Source organism: Neomonachus schauinslandi, chromosome 14 (genome assembly GCF_002201575.2).
Source record: "Neomonachus schauinslandi chromosome 14, ASM220157v2, whole genome shotgun sequence".
NCBI lineage: Eukaryota > Metazoa > Chordata > Mammalia > Carnivora > Phocidae > Neomonachus > Neomonachus schauinslandi.
In genome coordinates, this window is record NC_058416.1 from 49,035,870 (window position 1) to 49,061,653 (window position 25,784).

Genomic DNA, 25,784 nt, shown 5'->3' on the forward strand with positions numbered 1-25,784 from the left:
AGTCTGCCTTGCCATTCTTTTTTTTTTTTTAAGGATTTTATTTTTAAGTAATCTCTACACCCAATGTGGGGCTCGAACTCACAACCCCAAGATCAAGAGTTGCACACTCTACCAACTGAGCCAGCCAGATGCCCTTGTCTTGCCATCTTTTTAGCAAGAAAAGATTAAAGGCTGATCCTACTCCCAACTTTTCTGCATGTTTTCAGGGTTTATTTAAGATATTTCTTTGACTGTCAATAAAATGTAATAATATTTCTAGCTTTTTCTCAAATCAGATTTCTGATTTTTTTTTAATTTTTAAATATTTTATTTATTTATTTGAGAGAGGAGAGTGAACATGAGAGAGTGAGCACCAGGGGGAGCAGAGGCCGAGGGAGAGGGAAAAGCAAACTCCTTGATGAGCAGGGAGCTGGCCACAGGACTGGATTCCAGGACCTTGGGAGCATGACCTGAGCTGAAGGCAGATGCTCAACCAACTGAGTCACTCAGACGCCCCTGATTTCTGATATTTTAAACATTTCCTTTTTTTTCATTTGGGCCTAATAAAATTCTTTATATGAACTTTCAGATGAAAGAAAGAATTCCTGGGGCGCCTGGGTGGCTCAGTCATTAAGCGTCTGCCTTCGGCTCAGGTCATGATCCCAGGGTCCTGGGATCGAGTCCTGCATCGGGCTCCCTGCTTGGTGGGAAGCCTGCTTCTCCCTCTCCCACTCCCCCTGCTTGTGTTCCCTCTCTCCCTGTCTCTCTCTGTCAAAAAATTTTAAAAATCTTAAAAAAAAAAAAAGAAAGAATTCCTTTGCAGAAACATACCTGAATACCACATTGAAATCTAACCCCTCCCCCTACCATAAGAGTTAGTTATGAATGTTGTGTAAGGCAGTCAGAACCCACAGTGATCAGCAACACCCTGAAAGAAGGGAATTAGAACCTTAAGTGGCCTTGATTGATTGGATAAGTATACAGACAAAAACAAAATGAATTTTAATCAACATGAATATAGATTCACTCAATCAAAGAGAATCCTGTAGACACGAGTCAGGATTTGGTTTGAGGATGGCAAAAAATACATATCTGAGGTTCTGGCTGACTGAAAGTTAAATGAGAATTAAATAATTTAAATGCAGAATGACTTCTTGAAGCTACCATGTCCCTACAATTACCATTGCTATTAATAGCTAACTTTCCTGTATACTTACCATGACCCAACACTGCTCTAAGCCCTTTGCATATGACCATTGATTCAGGAGAGACAAACAAGATTATAGGGAACACAGTTTGTCTTTCTTCCCTGAGGTCAACTGAACACCAAACAGTAACATAGTGGGGGCCCTTCCTACCAGCTCAGATGCGAGGTTCCTTGCAGCTCTACCTGTGTTAATGTTTTCACCTCAGGTAAAATTCCAGTCTCGGTGTCTGTCAAGTCTTGAGGGAATAATAGCTATTTCTTAGAATAGGAATAGATACTTAATGTTACAAATAGGATAGGTAGAGGGCTTTTTTTATTTTAGTTTGAGGCAAAAACTTTTAAATTTGGCTTGTACTGGGGCACCTGGCTGGCTCAGTGAGGGGACCGTGTGACTCTTGAGCTTGGGGTCCTGAGTTTGAGCCCCATGTTGGATGTAGAGATTATTTAAATAAATAAAAACTAACTAACTAAATAAATAAATTTGACTTGTATTTAGAATTGTTTTAATAACATTTATTGGAGGCCTACACATATGCATAGGAAGAAGTTGTAAAAATTCTGCTTTTCATAGGAAAATTTAACATCACTTCAATATACAATTTTCTGATTTGAACTCACGTATTGAAGTTAGAGAAGTGGAAATATATTTTAATGCATTTAGGTGAAGTTGTCAAACATTCTCATGTCTGTGGAATAGATTTTTAAAAATCTTTTAATACCCTAAAACAGTGCCACTAGCATGATTTTAATATGTATTATATTGTGAGCAAGAATCATGTGTAAAAATAACAAACATTACTTTCCTGGTTTTTAGATGTGTGGTTTTTAACAACAGAGGAGTGGCAGGGGAGAATCTCTTGGTAAGTAAATTTAAATTAATGACAACAGTTTAATTTTTAAAAGAATGATTTCTAGTTTTATAATGAAAAGCACGTTCTTCTTTATATAAAATAACTGTGTGTACAATACAAGTTCACTGTGGAAAAATACAGATAAGCAACAACAAGAAAAGGAAATTTATAAGACTCGTAATTATACAACCAGGGGAATTCCCTTAGCCTATGTATATCCAAATTGTCCATCATAATTAAAATATATGTAATGTATTTCTGTTTTTATAGAAGCTAAAGTTCTATTTTATAACTTTTATACTTACTGTATTTTAACATCAGTAGATACTAATCTACATTATTTTTAATGCAAAACACATTTTCTTTAAAAATTAACTGATACAAAACAAATCAGCCAATATGATGATACTTTTTTTTCACTTAAGAAATTTACTTTTGTCATGAAATGGATTGACTGTATGTTATATGCCTATTTGACAGCCAGAGTTTACATAGAGGAAATATTATTTAAATCTTTTTATTTACTCAGCTTTTTTTTGCTCTAACCCATTAAGTTTTTGCTAGACGTTCTCCCACCTCTTAGAAAATCATCATTCTATCTGATGTTAAACCTGCGAGTTGGAGTGAGAACTCATATTGACTGAAATTTTTTTGAAGATTTTCAACTGTTAATCCCTTACCACTCCAATAGGTCAAAGACAATTCTACCAGAATTGAAAGAAACCTTTTTTTTTTTTTTGAGTCATTGATAGAGAATGATATTAAGACTATAAATAATTAAGTCATGCTGGAAATAAAAATGTGTAATCATGTTGCCAATGTCAGTACTTTATGAAAACTTAGGGGGAAAAGGGCTCTTGCACTTTGCTTTACAGGGACTTGGGTCCTGGAGGGAATCAAGATCAATATGATTTCAAAAACTAAAGTTATAAAATGTTTATGTTCTCTCTCAAGCACCTCACAATAAATAGTTTGATGTGAAGGTTCACATTTCCTTTTTTAGTCCAGCCCTTTAGAAATCTTGTAGACAAATGGCAGGTACTCTTAAAGGGAAAGATTTGAATTTGTCACTGTGACCCTGGACCCACAAAATCATTTCTGAGCAGCTCTTGTCTGCTGTGTCTCCTTCTAGGTGCTTCCAGGATACAAAAATGGGAAGGGCATTCTGAGGCTCTCAAGAAAATAATGTGTTGCAAAGTAAAGTCCATTCAGTCTCATAAAGTGAGGGACAAAGATCTGTTCATTCAGCAAAGCTGTTTTGTTTGCCTATTAAATTAGACACTAGACAAGACAATATGGTGAGGAGTGTACACGATATTAGATGCAACCTTAACCTTTAGGAGCTTTCACTTAAGTTGTAGGACAGAGTTTGGATATTTGAAAATATATGCAATACAGTGTGCTAAATGTAACTGTATGAGGACGTATAAAGATTGTTGAGCCTAAAGAGAGGGCATAACGAACTGCCTGGGGGAGGTGGGAGAACATCGTAGTGGAGGTGAGTTTCAGTTGGATCTTGAAGGCTGTGATATTGAACCAAGAGAGGGAATAGAGAGGCTTTCTTAGCATAAAGAGTGAGATATGTAAGAGCATGTACTTACTGGTGGAGGGATAATGATGATGATGATTTTATTGAATGTTTACTGAGTCCTTAGAATGTATCAGTTATGTCTTTTTGTATTTAATGTTCAACCGTAGTAACAACGCAATGGTTTAGTTCAGCATAGCCATCATCACCCCCATTTACCAGCTGAAGAAAGTGAGGCACAAGTAGGTTAAGAACATGCCCTAGCCACAAAATAAAAAAAAAAGAACATGCCCTAGCCAGGAAATTCAGACCCAGGATTCAAACCCATGTAGTCTGACTGTGTGCTTATGGTCTTGACCATTATGTTATACTCCCTCTCATTCAGGAAGTGACAGGGATTCTTCTAGAGGGGTTGGGCCAGATTTTGAAGATTTTTTTGGTGTAAAAAAAATTTCAGTTTTAGAGATTTCGGGTGCTTTGAGATCATCCAGGTGGAAATTTCTAATGAACAGTTGGGTATCGTAGACTGGGCCTCAGGAGAGATGTACAAGCTACAGAAAGAAACAGATTGTTGGTACAAAGTGAAACCTGGAGCTCAGGAGTGGTCGAGATTGCTCAGGGATGGCTTGAACAGCAAAAGGGGGAGGTCTATGGATAGAATCTTGAAACACAACACGAGAAAAGAAGAGCAAGAAGCTTGAAAAACCTTCTACCCTTAGCATAGTTAAATGGAAGTTAACTTTGAAAGAATGCAACAAACCCAGTAACTTTTACCCATCACATTAATTGGTTTTTTGAAAAATCTCCAAGAACACCTCGAGTTCTTACAAAGGGATAGTATACAGATAAACACTTTTAAATTTTTATTTTATAAAACTTCTATTTTATATTAAAGAATTTAGAGTTCTAAATGAGAGGGTAAGAGTAGCTTGGTCTCTGGAGTCTTATACAGAGCACTGGGTTGGATCCTGATGAACTAGTACCTCCAGCAATTATCTGTATCACAAAGGCTAACGTAATCTAATTTTAAAAAGAATAAAGATGTAAAATGACCGAAATGTAATTACAATTATATGCTTGAAAACAACTGCTTTAAAAAAGAAATTTAAGGGAATAAATTAATTATAATTTAATATATACTTCTTGTACCCTAATAGATCACAAAAATGAGATGCCAATATTGATTATTAGAGCTATCTTTGATATTTAGTTCCCTTGATAATCCTCTTCTTTCTGCCCTTAGAGCTGTGAACAATTACTGTTTCAGACTAGAGGAACTCTTATTTTATTTATACCTCACCTTGTTCCAGAAAGGATTTAATGTAGCTCAGACCCAGAGTAAGTAAGACCTTCCTGTGGGCATAAAAAAGAACAAAAGATGAATCAGCAAAGATCAAACAGGAAGGCACATTCTCTAACTGAAATTAACCTAAAAGAGCTAGCAAAGGTGAAATGGAAGTTAGAGTGAGCAGTTCTCCTAGGAGTGGAAGAAATGCAAAAGGAAAAGTTTTGCTGAAGTATGTTGGTGATATACTTAGAATTCATAGGGATTACTATGACTCCTGAAGAGGAGAATAAGAAAAGAATTTTCCACTACCATATTGTCCTGATTTCCAATTACACATTGCAGAATTGTGGAAAAGCCAAAAGCCTTGCTCAATAGCAAGTGAGAAGCCGGCACATTGCCCTCCCTGGGGCTGTTAGCTATAGGAGACGGAAAGTGTCCTAGAGCAATATTCTCTCCGTGAGAGAAGCAGCGTGCTTATTACATTCTGACACCAGTGCTTATCTCATCCTGGCCTGGCACTTGGGATCCTCTAATCCTGAAAAGCTCATTTTTTAGATGAGGACGCCTCTGGACAAGTGGGGTGACAGGCCTGAGGTCATAAAACTGATTAGTGGTCTCCGGGCAGGAACTCAGGCTGTTTGTTGGAATGTCTTTACCTTTCAGCACTGGCTTTAAGTCAAGTCAGGCTGAAAATCCGGGGTTAGAGATCAAAGGGGTTTTCAACAAGAGGGTTCCTACCTCAACATCAGATAATGGATGGTTCCCTAAGGACGAAGATCTACAGAAATCGGCTCTTGTTTCCTACTGAGCTTTTCCACCTTAGCTTTGGAAGCTAATGGGATGGGAAGGATATAGTGCTCTCTCCCCTCCTGAGTTCCATTTTCTGAAGTAGGCATTCAGAAGGGATTAAGGGCCTTCCTTATGGTCTAAGGGGAGGAATATAGAGGGCAGGGCCAGTCAGGACACAGTTCATTTGTCAGACTCACACCTTCAGGCACTCTCTTTCCCATACCCGATACCTCCCTACTAAACATCATTGCACCCCATCCAGGTCTGCTCTTTCCTAAATGCTCCAAAAATTACCTCTCCCTCCTTCCTCCACCCCAATCAGAACAACCCAGGAAGGCTTGATCTCAGCCAGATATGGGTCTGAATGTATTGAATCCTTTAGAGTTTTTTTTCCTAACATTGCTAGGTCCAGTTCAGTAATATTGACACTTGTAAGTGGTGGGTACACAAAAGACTGTACAATTCTCTATAGTTAAACAATTTTCAAATAAGGAAGAATGTTTAAATAATTGAAGAATTTCTAGGAATAGTAATAATAATTTAATAGCTAGCTACCATTTATTGAATGCTTAATAGGGGCCAGGTGATCCTATAAGCTATGCAGTGTTTGGCAGGACTTCCCTGTGTGCTGCAAGGAATTCCCATAGCACTAGATTTCCCTCTTCCCAAGTCATTCTAGATCCTTTTATCATTCTTGTCACTGCAGCCTTCTCCTCTCTTGGCTCAGCTCTCACCCTATTTCTTTATTCTTCTGCTCTCACCCTGTTTCTCTATTCTTCTATTCTCCAAGCAGTTGGTTCTCAGCCCTGGCTGCACATTAGAATCCTCTGGGAAGCTTTAAAAACACTGATCCCTGGACCCCATGCCCCCCCACCCCCACCCCCGAGATCCTGACTCATTTGGTCTGGGGTGGAGTCCAAGTGTCTGTGATTTGTCTCGACACTCCCCAGTGAGTCTAAAGTACAGGCAGCGCTGAAGACTGCTGTGAGGTGGCAGCCTCCCTTCCTGGCAAGCCACCTCTGGCCCCAAACCCAGCCAGGGCGGGGCAGGAGACTTGCTTCTTAGGCGCTTGCACCAAGCATAACTCCTGTCTACCTGGCTGGTCTGCTCCAAGCCGCTAACAAAACCGTGGTGTCACTGTGGAGCATGAGTGCGTATGCGTGTAGCCATGTAGAAATGAGTGGGAATGGGGCACCTAGGCCATCTTGGCCTCAGAGGTGGCCAGGATATTTCTTGGGGTCCTTTGTTTTGTGGCTGGTTATTTTAAGAAACGATCAAAGTCCCGGGCACTTTGAGACATTTGGTCATTTTACCTGTCTATCAACGACTAGATAAAATGATTATTCATTAAAGTGCCAGTTTGATTTATGTGTGCCTCCTGTTGTTTTCTCTGACTTCCTATTTAATGACATCATCTTCTAAAAATAAGATCAGTTTTCCTAACGAGTTGGGCAGATCACTAGGTACTAGACCGGGGGTGGGTGAAATGAAAACAAAACAGCAGCTACAACAAAAACATGCTGCAGAGATCAGCAGAGAAGCATGATTCGTACTCATGAAAGGATTGCTTCTTCTGGGCACCTAGGTGCACACAAGAATCACAGAGTTCCTTTGAGCAGCATCTTATCCAATACTTCAGTACAGATCTTTAAATACCTGAGAGAGGAACGCTGTAAAATGAAATAGTCTAAGCTCCTGATGATTATCAGACATTACAATAAAATGAAAGTGAAATTGAAATTATTATTATTATTATTATTATTTTACTGGTAGCAAAAATACTATCAAACTCCCCTCCTGGAGCCAGAGACCCTTGTGGTGTTAGCAAAAGACTTGCCCCTCGTGTAGCACACCACCTACACTTGTAAGTTCATCGGCCAGCTGGAATTGAAATGATTTTATAAAAAAACATGGAAGTGTCTTTTTCAGTTTTCATATTGCTGGATGGAAAACCTAGCGGGCCCAGGTCAGTACTGGATGTGAGACCACTCCAGCACTGAGAGAAGGGTCCTGGATTATGGCTTATACTGCAGATTAGCAAATTCATCTCCCTCCAGAATAGCTAGGGAGAGTCAGGCTACCTGATTAACAGAGTGCATTTTAATTTGTTTCTAGACCGAAGACAAACAAACAAACAAAAAAACACCACCTTTTAAATGAAATTTACATTTTAAAACAAATGACCTCTAAACCAGGACAGGAAAATTCTCTTTCAGGTTAGGGAGAACTCAGTTTGTCTACTTTTTGGAAGTGGATGAAGGATAGATTATATGTAGTCCACAGATGAATATAAAATATATGCTTTACTCTTTTCCCATCTGTTATGTGTGAATAATTAGAATTAATTTTACTTCATTATTCTCTTCAGTGATTTTTTTGAACGAACCTCTAAAAGCCATTAAACAAATTACTATTGTTTCTCTCAGATCATAGCTGCAGTTGAACAATTTGAACAATCTTGGTTTGTAATTATTTTCAAACTATTCTAACTTATAAAATATTTATGCCCAAACACCTGCTGGAAGATTATCTGTCCTTTAGATTTTCTTCATTTTTCCAGAATACCTTTCCCATCCTCGTCTCACTGTAAAAGAGTTTTTACCACACAGCTGAATGCTGCAAGGTCTCCCTTAATCCCTTTTCTCATTAGATATGGCTTACTCTACTTCTGTTCTGGAAGCATGGAAAAAGACAGGAATTACTGCAATAGGATTAGTTGCTGGTTGCATTAGTAGCCCTAGCAACTGAGAATTAACTAACGTTTTGTCTAAAAAGCTGCTAGTTATATTTTTAGAGCTGAAGAAAATTTCTGCCAGGCCTACGAATTCAGTGTATGGCCCCCATTAGTGTCTTTGCTGTGTATCCTGGATGAAGACCCTTCTTTAGTGATCTCAAGTCCTGTGAAGAAAGAAGGCATATGATGTTTCCTGTTGGAACCATTAAGTAGCAAGAGGTCATGTGATATAACCACATAGTTTTGCATATCAGAAGTTACTAATCAGGCCTTCTCATTTTTCAGTCCTGTGTATTTCAGTTCAATTCAACAAGTATCTACTGACTGTCAGAGATAGAGGTAAGATAGTAGTAGATAGACAGGTAGTAGATAATGTGGGCCAGGAGCAGACTTGCTGGGACAATTAGGGGTAGAATGGGGAAGGTTGTGATGTCATGAAGACCAGGGGCCAAGTCTTGGCCGTTTACCTGATATTTATGCAAGGCATGATTTCAATAGGCAGAGTTGACGGTGAAGGACACTTGGCAGATGAAGTGTCCACACAGGTAGCAAGGATATTATGAGGCCAGCACACAAGACAATAGTGGTGTCTCATTGACGTGACTCTGTACCTATGGAGAAATGGTAAAATCCAGAGCTGGAAAGGTTGCTTGACATACTGTGGAGGTCCTTGAACACTTGGCAGAAGAATGTGTCCTTAATTCAGTCAGCAGTGGGAAGCTAATGAAGAGTTTTAAGCAAAAACACTGTCATGATTAGAGCTAGAAATGTTCTTTAGGAGGATTAATCAGCCAGTGAGTGGGAGATATGAGTAGGGGTGGTTATGAGCAAAGGCTGGGAGTTAACTAGTTAAGTCGTTACTACAGCCGTCCGAGTGAGAGGTGAAAAGGCCTGGTAGCAGAGACAGTCGGTGCCATAGACTTGTCACATCTTTACCCTTGGGACACTTACCATTCCCATGCACGCGTACCTGATGACTGTCACCTGCAAACGCTCACATCTCTTTGACGGGGGCCTCTCTGGCCACGGGAGCCTGCTGGACCTGTGCTCAGGGCCAACCAGGAGTGCCAGCGAGTAAACATCCTCCAGGAGCAGCCTTCAACCAATGGCTGAAGGGGACTGGTGGAACCCAGCTGTCTCACTACTCGTTTGGGATAATTTTGAGCCATACTCACATGGTGTCCCAAAGTGCCTCAAGAGGATTGGGTCCCCCGTCACCCATAGCCACAAACTCTTTGGTCCCATAGTCTTTATTGACTTCCTACCCTCCCTGACTCAGTTCACCATTCCCCAACTGGTACTTCCTGGTCTCACCTTCCAAATGAACTGCTTGCACTCGCATCCTGTCTGTCTCAGGGGCTCTTCCAGGAGACTCTAACATACCAGGCCTTGACTAGAGTGGAAAGAAGGGATTTCCGGTGTTTCCCGAAAAAGACACTGAGGAAGAAGCTACAGGACTTGGCAATTCATTGGCTATGAGATTAAGGGAAAGGGAGAAGGCAATGTCACCTACAGTTTTAACTAGGAAAATATAGGTGTCATTTATTTTTTAAAAAATAGGAAGTTAGGAGGAGCATTATAGTGTTCATAAAGAGAAGAGTTAACTTTGGGGCGTTTTAAGTTTGAAGTAGTGACAGAACACAGTAGTGAAGCTGCCTGCTAGAACTTGGAAGTTTGGATCTGGAGCTCTAGATCAGGTGAGAGGGTGGAGAGTTGGTTTGGTCGTTGCCTCGCGGTGGTCTGATGAAGCCAGGAAGGTAGGTAAGACCCTCAGGAATCAAGTATTAACCAGAGAAGCAGAGGCAGGCCTAAGACAAGACTTTTGGGAATGAGTATTCACACTGGGGTTGTGGGGAGAATGACAGGAAGCAGGCAGGAAGTGGAAAGCCAGCAGCAGGAGGAGAATGGGGTAGCGCCATCACAGAAGCCAAGGGGGTAGCTGGCGGGAGGCAGGACCATGCCAGAAAGGCTCTGGATTGGCTGAATTTCAGAGTTCTGGCGACTTTGATCCATGCTAGTATTGTCAGATTTGATATTAATGTAACCCATCTGGAGAAAAACATTTACAGACAAAATCAGTTCCTGTATCTGAGGGTACCAGATGCTGACTTATTAACTGAATCCCTCATGGTATCCCAGTGCTTTACAAGAAGTCGTGTACTTACTACAAACAGGTGATCCAGGCTCTGCTGCTTTGTGACCTTTGGCGAATTTCTCAACCTTGCTGACCTCAATTTCCTCACGTGTAAATAAGGAACCAGGTCCTTCCTGGCACTAAGATTCTCTGATCTTAATCATTTTCCACAGGCCATTTTTCTCATACCCTGACTTCTATGTTTATATTCGTGTGTACCCATGTGTGTGCATGCATTCACTTCAAGCCTGCGTGACGAGAGTACATGTGGTGACTGTCGCAAATAATTCAGAAATGTTAAAGCCATGCAGTGTGAATAGACTCACATGTAATAAAAATACCATGTAAGGATTTCTTCACCTGAATTCTTGTGACAAATTGTGCAGTCTCTGTGAATGAGCATGGTACTAGATATTATTCCATTTAGATTTTACATTGAATTTGTGCCCTTCAAATGCACTTAATCACAAAGGATTTTTTTAAAAGTATCTCAGCTTAGTCTCGTATTAGCTGGTAAGGTGTGCCAGGAGTCTTTTAACGTCTCTAAATTCAGTTTCCTATATAAAATAGATATAATAATGGGATCTTCCTCAGGGTTTTGTAGAGACAAACTTAATTATTTAATAACTTAGCCACTGTAAATCTTATCAGGTTAACATTTGTCTTTTGCAGAGTTTCATATTTGCAGACCTCAAAAAGATGATATTGGCAGTGGGTAGTATTTTAGGCTTGAGTTTAATTGGAAGGATCGTTAAAAACTGTGGATGTCCCAGGCTTCGCATTGGCGATTGAATGGTGGGTGAACATGACCTTACTATTGGGATCATGGTTTATTGGAATAGTAAAGTCAAGATGGTCCAGGTCCCTGTTTTTATTAGAGCAGTGTTAACCAGATTCCTCTCCGTGTTATTCAGCTTCTGGTTATTTTATCTCACAAATGCACACTCACACATATTCATGTACACGCTCTCACATTTATTCTACAGAGAGGATTGCCCTCTCCTCCCGCAGCTCAAACAAAGCATTTGTGAAGCTTTCCTGCTAGAAACAGAGCTCTTATTGATGAAGTTCACATGAAAACCATTTGTTTTAATGCGTTATGGATTGAGGCATAGTCAGCTTTACATATTTTAACATATTAAGTGTCTGTGGCAGTGTAGTGCAGCTGGGGCTCTGTGGATATATTATTGTAAAAGAGCATATGTGATTAATAAATGCAACTGGAAATTGCCTTATCTAGAGGGAAAGCAGTGCCAAAAAACCACACTCCCTCCTTGGTGGAGGCACTTAGGACAAGGAAAACAGTTCCCCAGTTAGAAACCAGCCACAACTTAAAAATTTTGTGGCATCATTGTAAAGTCTCTTTTGTTTGCTTGCTTGCTTATTTTTTTTTTAAATAAAGAATTACTTCAGCTTTGTCAGACATAATTTTTTTGTTGCTTTCAAAAAAAAAAAAAGTGTAATTCTTCACTTTTTCTTCCTAAATTGACTCTGTCCTTGTTGGGTTGGAGACACATTTGAATATGGTACTGTGTATTCTATTTCATTTAAGGTATTTGTGTTGGTCTTGCCCTACGTCTGTCAAGCCCTCCTTGCATGACCAAAGTCTTTTGGTTAGTGCCAACTCAGGAGAGTGTTGACTTGAAATGGCATATACTGCAAGATGTGAATATGATAGCTTATTATTACTCATTGTATATGCAAAGGTTTATTTTCTCATATTTGTCTTCTTGCTCTTTTTACATTTCTGCATTATACAAATCATGAACCTCATAATTTAAAATTTTGCGCTTTACCTGTCTCTCCTTACAGACACCAAGGACTTACTGTTGTGCTAACACGGAAGACCTGGAGACAGTTATTCATCACGTGCACAGTCTGTACCCTTCTGCTCCTTTCCTGGCAGCAGGGGTGTCGATGGGAGGGTAAGGTTTTTTCCCTTTCTAAAATGTCTGAGAGAGAAGTGGCCTTACTGAGTGCTTCTTTCAGGAGACTATAAGCTACAAAGACATTTTAAAAATGAATGTTGGATTATTTTTATCTGATTTTACCACATGTGGTTGAATGAAGGAAGAAGTTCATCCAGGCGAATGTTGCTATTTGCCTTGGCAACTATGGCTCTGTAGTGAAAAGGATGCAAATATCTCCTTGGGATCCTCAGGGTTGTGGGAACCTGAAGGCTTGTTGACGTTGATTTCCATCACTTGGGAGCTGCCATGTTGACCTTCAGCTTCCCTGATGGACTCCCAGCTGTCCCTGTAAGTGTGTCCTCCGGCACCACGCTGGAAGCTGACCTCGGAGACTGACTTTCATCACTCCAGGCATAGAAATAATCACTTCTTGCTCTCTCCGGCTGAAGAGGCCTTCAAAAATTTTTTTTTCTCCAGGTGGTGGTGTTTTTGTTTGTTTTGTTTTGTTGCTGGGCAGTTGGGCCTACCCTGGAATGCTCTCCTAGAAACTCTGACGTTTTATTGTTAACCCTTACTCCAGCTGCTCTTTTAAGCATATGAATATTTTTATAATTTGTGCTTCTTGCAGTTACACTGGGGCTTAGTTGGAACATCTATGCCATATTTATTCATTTCTACTAATAATCATGTATATTTTTTATGTTCCAGTGATTATGAACTTAATAAAATACAAAATTTTGATTATCTGGAATTTCATATGCTTAGATTCCCTAAATGCTTGTTCCAAAACTGACTTTTTAAAATCAGCAAACAGGGTGCCTGGGTGGCTCAGTCGTTAAGCGTCTGCCTTCGGGGGGCGCCTGGGTGGCTCAGTCAGTTAAGCGCCAGCCTTCGGCTCAGGTCATGGTCCCAGAGTCCTGGGATTGAGCCTCACATTGGGCTCCCTGCTCGGCGGGAAGCCTGCTTCTCCCTCTCCCCCTGCTTGTGTTCCCTCTCTCGCTGTGTCTCTCTCTCTGTCAAATAAATAAATAAAATCCTAAAAAAAAAAAAAAACGTCTGCCTTCGGCTCAGGTCATGATCCCAGGGTCCTGGGATCGAGCCCCGCATCGGGCTCCCTGCTCCATGGAAAGCCTGCTTCTTCCTCTCCCTCTCCCACTCCCCCTGCTTGTGTTCCCTCTCTCGCTGTCTCTCTCTCTCTGTCAAAATAAATAAATAAAATCTTTAAAAAAATAAAAATAAAAAATAAAATAAAATCAGCAAACACATGAGGTAGAAAATGGTATTTTTTCTTAATTTTGTAATTGATTTATCTGCCATTTCAATTTTCAGAACATTTTAGGAGCATATTTACTTGAAAATGAACAGGCTTTACAAATGATAGATTCTGAAAAATAGTCTTTAACCATAGCTTTTTAGATTCTGATAAACATAAAACTAAAAAGAGAAGAATACATTTCTTACATTAGCATGGAAGGTCTGACTTGACCTACTAAAGGAAGAAATCTGAATCAGTGCAGAAAACCCAGGCAGAATCTCTGAATTGTGCTCAATGTATTTCTCTTTCCTTTGCCCTATAATTGAACTGTAGAGGACAGGGTGCCGGCTGAACTTTTTCCCTTAATCATAAAAAGTCTTGACTTTTTAAAGGCCAGACCTTACATAAACAGGCCCAGATTCTCTATTCAGAAGCTCCTGGGAAATGCCTATTCATGTCGCTTTGAAGCCTCAGTGCCTGAAGGCAGAACTTGACCATTAGCCTTTGCAGCTGGTTGAATAATAATGTCTTGCAAATTGTTTGAAGGAAGCACCCTTTCTAGTTGCCTAGCACTGTGACATGTTCCCGAGTGGGCTTACCACTTGGGGATGTGTTTTATAGCTTGGCACATTTTTTTTTTCTTTTGGAAATGCAACAGACAAAAGCATAGTCTGTCGAAGATCCTAATATCCAGGGCCCCTGTAGCCTGGGGTAATCCACAAGCCTGTAATGCCTGGGACCAAGTAGGGGATTTAAGCCAGAACTGAGTCTAGCCAAGGAATCCACACCATGCTAGACCCAGTCAGGTTTCAGTCTCCCACTGAGTTGGTAAACAAGCTTTAAAGAATGTATAGAAAATTCTAAGTATATATAAAAGAGAAGAGTATAATGATCCCCCATATATACTAACCACTAACCACCTGGCTTCAATAATAATCAGCCCTCTTCACACAGCTTCAGTAATTATCAACTCATGGATAATCTTGTTTATCAGTATCACCCTCCGTTCCTCCCCAACTCTGATTATCTTAAATAAATCTCAGATATCATTTATAAATATTTTAGTAGGTATCTCTAAAGGTAGTCGCTCTTTAAAACACACACACACACACACGCACACACATACACACAGTACCATTATCACACCCGAACAAAACTAACAATAATTCCTAAAATTCATCAAGTATTTTGTCAGCGTCACATTTCCCCACTTGATGGTGGGTTGGTTGGGTGGTTGGTTTTACACTGTGTTTGAGTCAGGAACCAGATAAGGTCCATACATTGGGGTTGATATGCCTCTTAAGTCTCTTAACTCATGGATTCTTTTTCTGGCTCTCTCTTTGGGTGAAAAAACGGAGTCCTTTCTCTGTCAAAATAAAACATCCTCTTTTGGAGTAACATCTTGATATTATTTTTCTCCTGAATAATAGTCAAGAAGTACTTAGTCGTGGATACTATGGTCCTTCCTATTCCTGAGAGCTTCCCTTCCAACCCTTCCAATTTGCCCATTATACCAACTTCCTGGCACTCTCTGACTTCCAGCCAAAGAATAGGACGACCAAAGCTAGGACTCTAGAATGAATGCTTTGCAGGAGAGTAAACATCATTCTTTAAATGACTTAGTGAACTACAGTCCTGTATCCCAGGAGTGCAGTCATTATTAAGAGTCATTTGCAGAAACACAATTTCCATTTTTTATCTAAAACCTCATCACATTCACTCTGCAAGCCACTTGGGCTGGGAAAGAGAAGGAGACAGAATTTTTACCCATTTCTCCTATTTCAGAACCTAGGCAATTGGAGAAATAAAGAATGGAAAATATAATGACTAACTGAATTTAAATTCTCACTCTTTCTCTTAGTTGGTAATGTTAAACTTAGATTTCTGACATTAGCATTAGATTAAACCCCATTCTTGTCCCTCTTACCAAAATAGAACTAGATTAAAATCAGGAAAATTGATAGAACCAAAGAAAGGGGAAAATGTGTGATAATTAAGGACAAAAAACAGGAAAGAGTAGGAAGAGAAAACAAGTGACTTTGAGGGCAAGGAGCTCTGCCACAACTCAGAAAGTCTAACTCTATGCTAGGGAGCCCTTTAGAGACTTACTTTAGGGAGCAAGGGCTCAGAGGCAACCAGGATGCCCACTCAGACCGATTACTCACAATCTCTGAACTTAAACCCAGATGTCTGTATTAATTTTGAAAGCTCCGCAGGTGATTCCAATGTGCAACCCTGTCTGAAAACCATTCCTTCATGCTCTCTCGTCTATGCCAAAGGTTGGCATAGCACAGCCTGCAGGCCAAATCTGGCAATCTGTCTGTTTTTGTTCAAGAGGTAAGAATGGTTCTTATATTTTTAAATGGTTGAAAAATAGGGGCCTGGGTGGCTCAGTCAGTTAAGCATCCAACTCCCGATTTCAGCTCAGGTCATGATCTCAGGGTTGTGAGATTGAGCCCCATGTCAGCTCTGCACTGGGAATGGAGCCTGCTTAAGATTCTCTCTCCCTCTCCCTCTGCCTCTCCCCCTGGCTCACATGCACACTCTCTCTCTCTCCCTATATAAATAAAGTTTGTAAAAAAATAAATAAATAAGGCATCTGGGTGGCTCAGTAGGTTAGGCGTCTGCCTTAGGCTCAGGTCATGGTCCCAGGGTCCTAGGATCGAGCCCTGCGAAGGACTCCCTACACAGTGGGGAGTCTGCTTTTCCCTCTCCCTCTGCCTCTCCCCCAGCTTATGTGCTCTCTCTCTTTCTCTCTTTCTCATGCTCTCTCTCAAATAAATAAAATCTTTTTAAAAATTAAAATTAAATGGTTGGAAAAAATCAAAAGAAGAATAGCTTGTATCATGTGAAAATTACATGAAATTTAAATTTCATCCATATAGGGCACCTGGGTGGCTCAGTTGGTTAAGCGACTGCCTTCGACTCAGGTCAGGATCCCGGAGTCCTGGGATCGAGTCCCACATCGGGCTCCCAGCTTAACGGGGAGGCTGCTTCTCTCTCTGACCCTCTCCGCTCTCATGCTGTTTCTCTCTCTCTCTTTCAAATAAATAAATAAATAAAATCTTTAAAAAAATAAACAAATAAATAAATAAATTTCATCCGTATATAATGTTCTGTTGGAATACAGCCATCTCCATTCATTTATGTATTATCAATAGCTACTTTTGCACTACAATCATAGAGTTGGGTAGTTATGACAGATATTATATGGCCAGCAAGGCCCAAAATATTTACTCTGTGGCCTATTATAGGAAAGTTTGCCTGAAACACTCCTCAAATACTAAAACATTCACCTAGAAGCTGGGGCCCAAGGATTTGCATATTTTTAATAAACCCCAATATCATTTTTTTTAAAGATTTTATTTATTGATTTGACAGAGAGTTAGCGAGAGCAGGAACACAAGCAGGGGGAGCAGGAGAGGGAGAAGCAGGCTTCCCGCCAAGCAGGGAGCCCGATGCAGGGCTCGATCCCAGGACCCTGGAATCATGACCTGAGCCGAAGGCAGACGCTTAACGACTGAGCCACCCAGGCGCCCCACCCCCAATATCATTTTTGAAAAGGAAAGGAAAGGAAAGAAAAGCAAGGCAAGGAAGGGAGGGAGAGGAAAAACCCCACTTTTACAGGGGATTTCTCTTATATTTCTCTTCATAGAAGGATATACATGTAAGTAATAACTGTATGCCTTGTCCCATTCACAATATAGTCTACTGCAAGATAAATAATTATATGAATGTAAAGAAAGAATGAAAATACTTGCATGCTTTTCCAAGATGAAGGCCTTAAACATGGGTTTATGTTTTTCTTCTCCATAGTTAATGTAAAATCCGTAGTTAGAAATGAGATGTCTTGGGGCACCTGGGTGGCTCAGTAGGTTAAGCGTCTGCCTTTGGCTCAGGTCATGATCTCAGGGTCCTGGAATTGAGTCCCGCATCAGGCTCCCTGCTCAGTGGGGATCCTGTTTCTCCCTTTCCCTCTGCCCCTCTGCTCCTGCTCTATCTCAAATAAAAAAATAAAATCTTAAAAGAAAAGAGATGTCTTGAGATAACAAATTCATCACTAAGTTTCCTGTTGCTCCCCATTTTAGAATGCTGCTTTTGAATTACCTGGGCAAAATCGGGCCAAAAACTCCTTTGAAGGCAGCTGCAACTTTTTCAGTTGGCTGGAATACTTTTGCTTGCTCTGAGTCATTGGAGAAACCACTCAACTGGCTGCTTTTTAATTACTACTTGACAACTTGCCTCCAGTCTTCCATTAATAAGTGAGTCATCTTTAAAGCCTGATGTCTCCAAACTTTTGGATTACATTCCCCAACAGAAAAAAAGTTGTAAAGTACAATACTGCTAATATTTGTATATTTATGTTTATGTTATATGCATTTGCTACTGTACCCAAATATTCTTTGTTATAAGTATATACAAAAGTAAAATATTTTAAGTATAAGCTAAAAATGTAATACAAGTTGTAATGTTTTCTTTCTGTATCTCAGTGGTACAACCCCTAGGATATGTGCCCCCACTTTGAAGATCACTGTTCTGTCACTGTTCTAAATTATTCCAAAAGACTAAAAATGTTAGCATTGACTGTGTTGAATAACATGAGGGCTATTTCCCTGGATTTTCTACCTGTCGGTAATCTATTAGTACCTAATTCTTTCCTAGGTTGTAAGCAATGTATTAAGTGTTTTTAGTGCAGAATAATATAGTTTCTTAAGCATATGCTTACAAGCATAGTATGTTTTAGAAGCTTAGGAGAATGCACTTCACTTGGATATTCTCAGCCCCCACAGTTCTTAACGTTACCAGAATGCTTTGTTTGCATTAGTTTTTCTGGAATTGTTTGTATGTCTTCTACCATTTAAGTTGGTGTGATACCAAAGAACAGAGGTGTTTCTGTTTCTATTTTGATGACTATTACCATCGTTTTTAGGTGAATTGATAAATGTAATACAAATGCTAAATAAAAATTCTAGTTAATTTGTACAGGACTTATCGAAAACCATAGATACCCTGAAAGCTGACATTAAACATTGGATTAAACTTAGCCTATTTATTAAATTACAGATGTTGATTATAAAATATTGCTTAAAATACTAAAAAGATCACTAATTGGGACGCCTGGGTGGCTCAGTTGGTTAAGCGTCTCCCTTTGGCTCAGATCATCTTGGGGTCCTGGGATCGAGTCCCACATCAGGCTCTCTGCTTGGCGGGGAGTCTGCTTCTCCCTCTCACTCTCCCTCTGTGCTCTCCCTCTGTCTCAAATAAATAAATAAATAAAATAAAAATAAAAATAAAAAGATCACTAATTACTCATTGTCACTGAAATGGGGGCCAGTAGCAAGAACAGTAAAGAAAATGATTTGGGAATTAAAGTACTGGTTAGGGGCGCCTGGGTGGCTCAGTCGGTTAAGCGGCTGCCTTCAGCTCAGGTCATGATCCCAGGGTCCTGGGATCGAGCCCCACATCGGGCTCCCTGCTCAGCAGGAAGCCTGCTTCTCCCTCTCCCACTCCCCTTGCTTGTGTTCCTGCTCTGGCTATCTCTCTGTCAAATAAATAAATAAAATCTTAAAAAAAAAAAAGTACTGGTTATATAAGAAAAATGACCACCATTTAGGGGCACCTGGCCGGCTCAGTCAGTAGAGCATGTGACTCCTGATCTCAGGGTTGTGAGTTCAAGCCCCATGTTGGATGTAGAGCTTACTTAAAAATAAAGAAATAAAATATTTAAAAAGAAAGAAAGAAAAATGACCACCATTTAAAATATAAGTATATAAAATGTAAATTTTAATTTTCAACATAGCAATTTAAAAATAATGTCTTCAAGTGGTTTATCCAGTTGAAAGCTTCTGGTTTACGTGAGGCCTTTTTAGCCAAATTGGTTTAATAGTAGCAGTGTTTAGGTACGTGTTGTTATGAAACAATACTTATGTTTATTATTACAAAATTAGTTCAGTGTCCTTCAATTAAGAAAAAAGTACTCTTGGGGCGCCTGGGTGGCTCAGTCAGTTAAACGTCCAACTCTTGATTTTGGCTCAGGTCAGGATCTCAGGAATGTGAGATCGAGCCCCATGTCAAGCTCCATGCTGGGTGTGGAGCCTGCTTAAGATTCTCTCTCCCTCTCCCCCTCCACCCAACTCTTTCTCTAAAAAATAAAAGTACTTTTCAAAAATGTCTTCAGGATAAATATCAGTGTACTTCTGCTGAGTCTGATTAAGTAAATATTCATTGAGTATCCACTTTGTGCCCTGTGTTAGACTGTTCGGTTATTTATTATGTACTTTAGGTATGATGGAGAGAGCAATAACCTTAATTTTTTTTACCTTAATTTTTTACCTTTGAAATTATTTTTGCTGCAGACACCGGCATATGTTTGTGAAACAAATCGACATGGACCATGTCATGAAGGTAGGAGAGAAACTTTATGTAATATTTTGATTTCCTCTTCAGATTCCAAGAAGAGAGATCATCTGTTTTTATGTTTCAGGCTAAATCCATCAGAGAGTTTGATAAGCGATTCACTTCAGTCATGTTTGGATACCAAACTATTGATGATTATTATACTGATGCCAGCCCGAATCGTAGACTGAAATCAGTAGGAATTCCAGTGTTGTGTCTGAATTCTGTGGATGATGTTTTCTCACCAAGTCATGGTAAAATTCACATAGTTCTATACATTTTGACAGGAATTGACTGTTCTATTTTTATTGTTTTAAAGGTTTTATTTATTTATTTGAGAGAGATACAGCGAGGGAACACAAGCAGGGGGAGTGGGAGAGGGAGAAGCAGGCTTCCCGCTGAGCAGGGAGCCAGATGCGGGGGCTCGATCCCAGGACCCCGGGATCATCACCTGAGCCAAAGGCAGATGCTTAACTGACTGAGCCACCCAGGCGCCCCGAATTGGCTGTTTAGAAATACTGGTTTTGTTTTTTTTTTTTAAAGAAAATACAGTAATGAGAAATTAAATGTCATATAAAATGTTTTCCACTGCAATAAATAAAATAGCTAGATACTAATAATTTAGTATCTAAATGTGTGAGGTCACTTTAAATGCTTTCACAGACCCTTATCTAGTTCATTGTGAGAGGCTTCGAGTGCATTATGACTCTGAATATTTTGCTTGTTCTAATTTTTTTTTTTTTAAGATTTTATTTATTTATTTGACAGAGAGAATGAGAGAGAGAGCACATGAGAGGGGGGAGGGTCAGAGGGAGAAGCAGACTCCCTGCCGAGCAGGGAGCCCGATGCGGGACTCGATCCCGGGACTCCAGGATCATGACCTGAGCCGAAGGCAGTCGCTTAACCGACTGAGCCACCCAGGCGCCCTCTTGTTCTAATTTTTTATAACCTTTTCTTCTTAATCAGATACACTGTTCTTTGGACAGATTATGTGCCTCACAAGTTCATTGTCATCACTTGCTTTTTCTTCTTCAGATTCTTAAGCAGAAGACTTTGGAATTTTTCTCCCTTTTAACCTGGAAGAGAACTTGAGACTTTATATATAAACATGATGTCCTTGAATATCTCAATGAGTGTAGCACATTCAGTCACATTTGAAGGGAAACAGTATTCGCTTTTCCCTGGATACTGTATAAAAGAAAATTATAGCCAAATTAACTTCCTTGCTCTCTTAATTTAAGAAATAGGGAATTTGGTAGCAAAAATATATACGCATATGTTCATACATTGAAGCAATATAAGGCGATTAGAAGTCATCATAAGAACCAGCAGACTTGACCTCTAATTCTTTTTCTAATGAAATTTCACAAGGCTTTTTTTTTTTTTTAAGATTTTATTTATTTATTTGAGAGAGAGTGCGCACCAGAAAGAGCACAAGCAGGGGGAGCAGCAGAGGGAGAGGGAGAAGCACGCTCCCCACTGAGTAGGGAGCCCGACCCCCAATGCAGGGCTTGATCTCAGGACCCTGAGATCACGACCTGAGCTGAAGGCAGACACTCAGCCTCAACCAACTGAGCCACCCAGGCGCCTCCAAAAGCTTTTTATAATTTTTTTTCTCATGCCCCCCCTAAATAGTTTAAAAACATTTTCCCAGAGTACTTCATTAAAAAAAAAAAAGGTAATCTGACTACAAACACAACATATAGGTATTGTCAACATTTCAGAAAGTCCCCAAAGTATATAAAAATAAAAATCACCTATCATTTTATTGTGTGATTTATGATTAATCACAAGTAACTTTAGATGACTGGAACTTTTTGGCCTTTCACCACAAAGCAAGAAATGAAACTGTGAACTTTAGTATTAGTTGAATTACATGGTGGTTATTTAGCCTACTTTCATTGGATTAAGGAAGTGTAGTACTTTTCCTTTTTTAATATTTCACAGACCCTTCTTTTACCAACCAAAATTTCTCAGCATGTTAACCTGCCCCACTTGGTTGAAATTTAAATTCATTGTTCCCTATTCTTTCCCAAGTCCTTAAGACAGTCTTGCCACATTGAAATAGTAGGCAGTTGTCTGCACTCTGAGAGCATAGGCAGCCAGCCCCTTTCAAGTCACTCAGCGTGGCACAGCTTTTGTTCTTCTGATAGGACTGTAACTATCAGTGTTAGAAATTCCTGAGTGTATCCAGAGTGTGAAATTGGGACTCATAATAATTCCATCAGAGGCAAATGAAGCATTCTAAATCAAAGCCTTTAATGTAAGGTGAAAAAGGAAAAGCAAAAATAAAATGTCATTTCACCTGCCCCTCCCCTTGAGCTCTCACACCTCATCCCAAGATAGAAGATACTCTTCTTTAGGTGGGGCTGGCTAAGGATGTGAGTTCAGGACCCAAGTAAGGGGCTTGGCTTGCTGGGCCTTAATTTAGGATCTTGAAGTTTATTCTTCAGGGAGCGTTGTGAAGGGGTCAAACTGAGCGCATCATCTGAACAGGCAATTTGGGCACAGCAGCATCTCTATCTTATAAGGGTCTCAGTTCTAGAGTGTATCAGCTTCCTTTCCTTCATTAGAAGGGTATGTGGTAGGGAGATGTTACCTTTAATTAGCTCATTTACCCTTAAGACTCCGTCCAAGATATGAAAGTCTAAATACTGCAACAACCACATTACCTTAATTAAGGAGATAACATTTAGCAGTATCTGAAATTAAAACACTTCTCATGCCAGGTTGTGATTCATTATAGCTCTTAAATCAAAACATTTTCACTGTAAACTCTAAGCGTGGGAGAAAAAATAAAAATAAAAGAACTTCAGTTCACATCCTTTAGAGTGAAGTTTTTACTCAGGATAGGTTTTATAGAGTATAGGAAAAGATTGTCATTACTACAGAGTTATTTAAATATAGCAGCTGTATTTTCAAAATAAAATTTTTCTTTCTCCTGACTGTAAATAGAAAGTCAGACAATGAAGGAACACCTGGGTGGCTCAGTGGGTTAAGCATCTGCCTTCAGCTCAGGTCATGATCTCAGGGTCCTGGGATTGAGCCCCACATTGGGCTCCCTGCTCAGTGGGGAGTCTGCTTCTCCCTCTCTCTCTGCCACTCCCCCTACTTGTACTCTCTCTCGCTCTCTCTGTCAAATAAATAAATAAAAATCTTTTAAAAAAAATTTCAGATCACAAACTCAAAAAAAAAAAAAAAAAGTCAGACAAGGAAGAAAAAGAAAAAATAATCACCAGTGTTTAACCACCCAAATATAAACACCGTTACCACTTGGGAGTATTTCATTCCACTCTTTTTTGCTATCTATATATGTTGTTACTATATAAATTATTGTATAATTTTGAGTCCTTAATATGGCCAACAATTGGCCCCTCAAGAATCTAACATCATATAAAATTAACCAAAGTCAGGGACGCCTGGGTGGCTCAGTCGTTAAGTATCTGCCTTCAGCTCAGGTCATGATCTCAGGGTCCTGGGATCGAGTCCCACATTGGGCTCCTTGCTCAGTGAGGAGCCTGCTTCTCCCTCTCCCTCTGCTGCTCCCCCTGCTTGTGCTCTCTCTCTCTCTGACAAATAAATAAATAAAAATCTTTAAAAAAATTAACCAAAGTCATACATAATGAATTTATAATTCTCACAAAGGTGATAAGATTAGTTGTTGTTGTTGTTGTTTTCCTGGTGTAATACATAAGTGGGGATCTTATAGCATAATATAAGTATTCACCATTCCTTGAATTACCTTACTTTATTTTCTCAGAACAAGACTGGGCCTTTTTATACTTTTATGTTATGAGTAAACACTTGGATTGATTCTTCCAAAAATGGTGGTTCAGTACATAACTGAATATGAATGGTTGATATGAATTAGACTTATTCCATTAGCCATACTTATTACAAATATTTATTTATGTAATGGTGTTTCAGTTTATAATGATTGGAAATAATAAAAGCATGTACTTTTCCTAATAGAAACCGGTAATAATTATGTATTTTTCTTTCTCCTTTCCTTCTCTTACTTCCCCTCTTCCCTCATCTCTTTTCCCCCCCCAAGCTATTCCAGTTGAAACTGCCAAGCAAAACCCTAATGTTGCTTTGGTCCTTACTTCTTATGGAGGCCATATTGGTTTTCTGGAGGGAATCTGGCCAAGGCAGTCCACTTACATGGATCGAGTCTTCAAGCAGTTTGTGCAGGCCATGGTTGAGCATGGACATGAACTCTCAAGCATGTAGCTCTTCAGGTGCATTTTGTCTGAACCACCATATAAAGGCAGCTCAGCTTAGTGCACAAATCTTAACTACTGTATATAAAGCAGATACGCCAGCAGGTGGTGAAGAGGTCCAGAATGACATGCAAAAACTACTTTTTTGGGGAAACAAAACAACTTTGTAGCAAGAAATGAAATATAGATTTAAATTGTAACTTATGTAGATTTTATTTTTACTATGCCTTACCAAGTATGACCTTAAATAAAGTAGTCAAACATGGAATTGCACTTAACCAAAACTATTGTGTAAAAAAGATTTTAATTCCTCAGGGTTTTAATTTAGGCTGGTATTTTTTTAGATTACTCATTTTAGGTGACTTAATGGTACTTTAATAACTGTTAAGAGACTTTGGTTATTTGAATGTAAGTTATAAGTTGGCACATTCCTAAGGGTATTTATACCTAATGATGATAATGTGAAAACTGAAATAAGATAAAATACAATGCGCTAAATCTTTTATGTACTAACTTTAAAAGGCAAATGCGACAATGTTAGACTGAGGTCTATACATGCTCTTTTATTCTGATAATAATAAATTAAGGCTGATTTATGTTTTATAATGATTATAGTTTACATGCTTATTTTTAAAATAGTATATGTGCATACATATATATCAATATATTAAAATAAATTCTATCATTTTAAATTGTTTCTTTGTCTTTATCTATAAAAAAGTAATCTCTAGAAATAATTTATGCTAACATCATGAATGCATTAGTAAAAAATATTAAAATGTTTTGTTTCACTGTTCCCAGAAAATAGGGTTCACATCATTTGTACCAATTAAACATACTTTCAGCTTCAGGAAACCTGTCTAAGTGTGACTTAGGAATTATGATATTTAATTATTTTGCATAATAAAAAATCTCCAGGCAGGTCAGGATGGGGGTAGGGGTTTCCAGTGTCATCAAAGATTTAGGCTTTTTCTGTTTCCATTCCACTTAGCAGTGTGGCTAGTTATCTCCTACACACAGGTTGTCTGGGGTGTTTGTGTTCAGAAAAGGAAAAGGGGGAAAAGAGTGAGGCCAGACATATCTGATAGAAGACTTGCACTTATCTATCCATTGGCTGGAACTGTGTCACATGGCCACTGTGGTTGAGAAGGAGGCTGGGAAATCAAGCATGTCAACTTTTCCAGGTGTTGTGTGGGCAAGCAAGGGAAAGGGGATTGGCAATGATTGTTGGGCTAGCCAGCCCAGAGTGGTAGCTTCCATACCATTCAACCTCTTACCCCCGCTTTTTTTTTTTTTACTATTTCCACCTGTTTATAAAATATGTATATTTTTGCCCAGGTATCACATTAAGAGAACCATGTACAAAAAAGCATATTAATACAAAATTGTTTACCAAAAATGCTGCTTTTTGGAGAGTTCCTAATAGTGTACTTGTAGACTTCCTTATAACTGTGTCTAGGATGATAGCACTGATAACATCAGAGCTTTCT

At 39.3% G+C, this 25,784-nt stretch overlaps 1 protein-coding gene and 1 non-coding gene across 3 annotated transcripts in view; one reads left to right on the plus strand and one right to left on the minus strand.

The window, feature by feature from the left end:
• ABHD3 (abhydrolase domain containing 3, phospholipase) overlaps positions 1–24,986 on the plus strand; it is a 40,646-nt gene extending 15,660 nt beyond the window's left edge. The window contains exons 4-9 of one of the 2 annotated variants that reach the window (XM_021686246.1): positions 2,001–2,046; positions 12,323–12,435; positions 17,764–17,937; positions 20,032–20,080; positions 20,160–20,325; positions 24,126–24,986. In XM_021686246.1, coding sequence (XP_021541921.1) covers positions 2,001–2,046; positions 12,323–12,435; positions 17,764–17,937; positions 20,032–20,080; positions 20,160–20,325; positions 24,126–24,304 — 727 coding nt within the window. In that variant the 3' untranslated portion in view covers positions 24,305–24,986. The remainder of the gene's footprint in view (positions 1–2,000; positions 2,047–12,322; positions 12,436–17,763; positions 17,938–20,031; positions 20,081–20,159; positions 20,326–24,125) is intronic. The other variant, XM_044920856.1, reaches the window with a different exon arrangement.
• LOC123326675 lies at positions 7,408–7,559 on the minus strand. Its single transcript, XR_006541246.1, has one exon. It is a non-coding gene; the product is annotated as a small nucleolar RNA SNORA62/SNORA6 family (small nucleolar RNA).
• Positions 24,987–25,784: the final 798 nt, after the last annotated feature.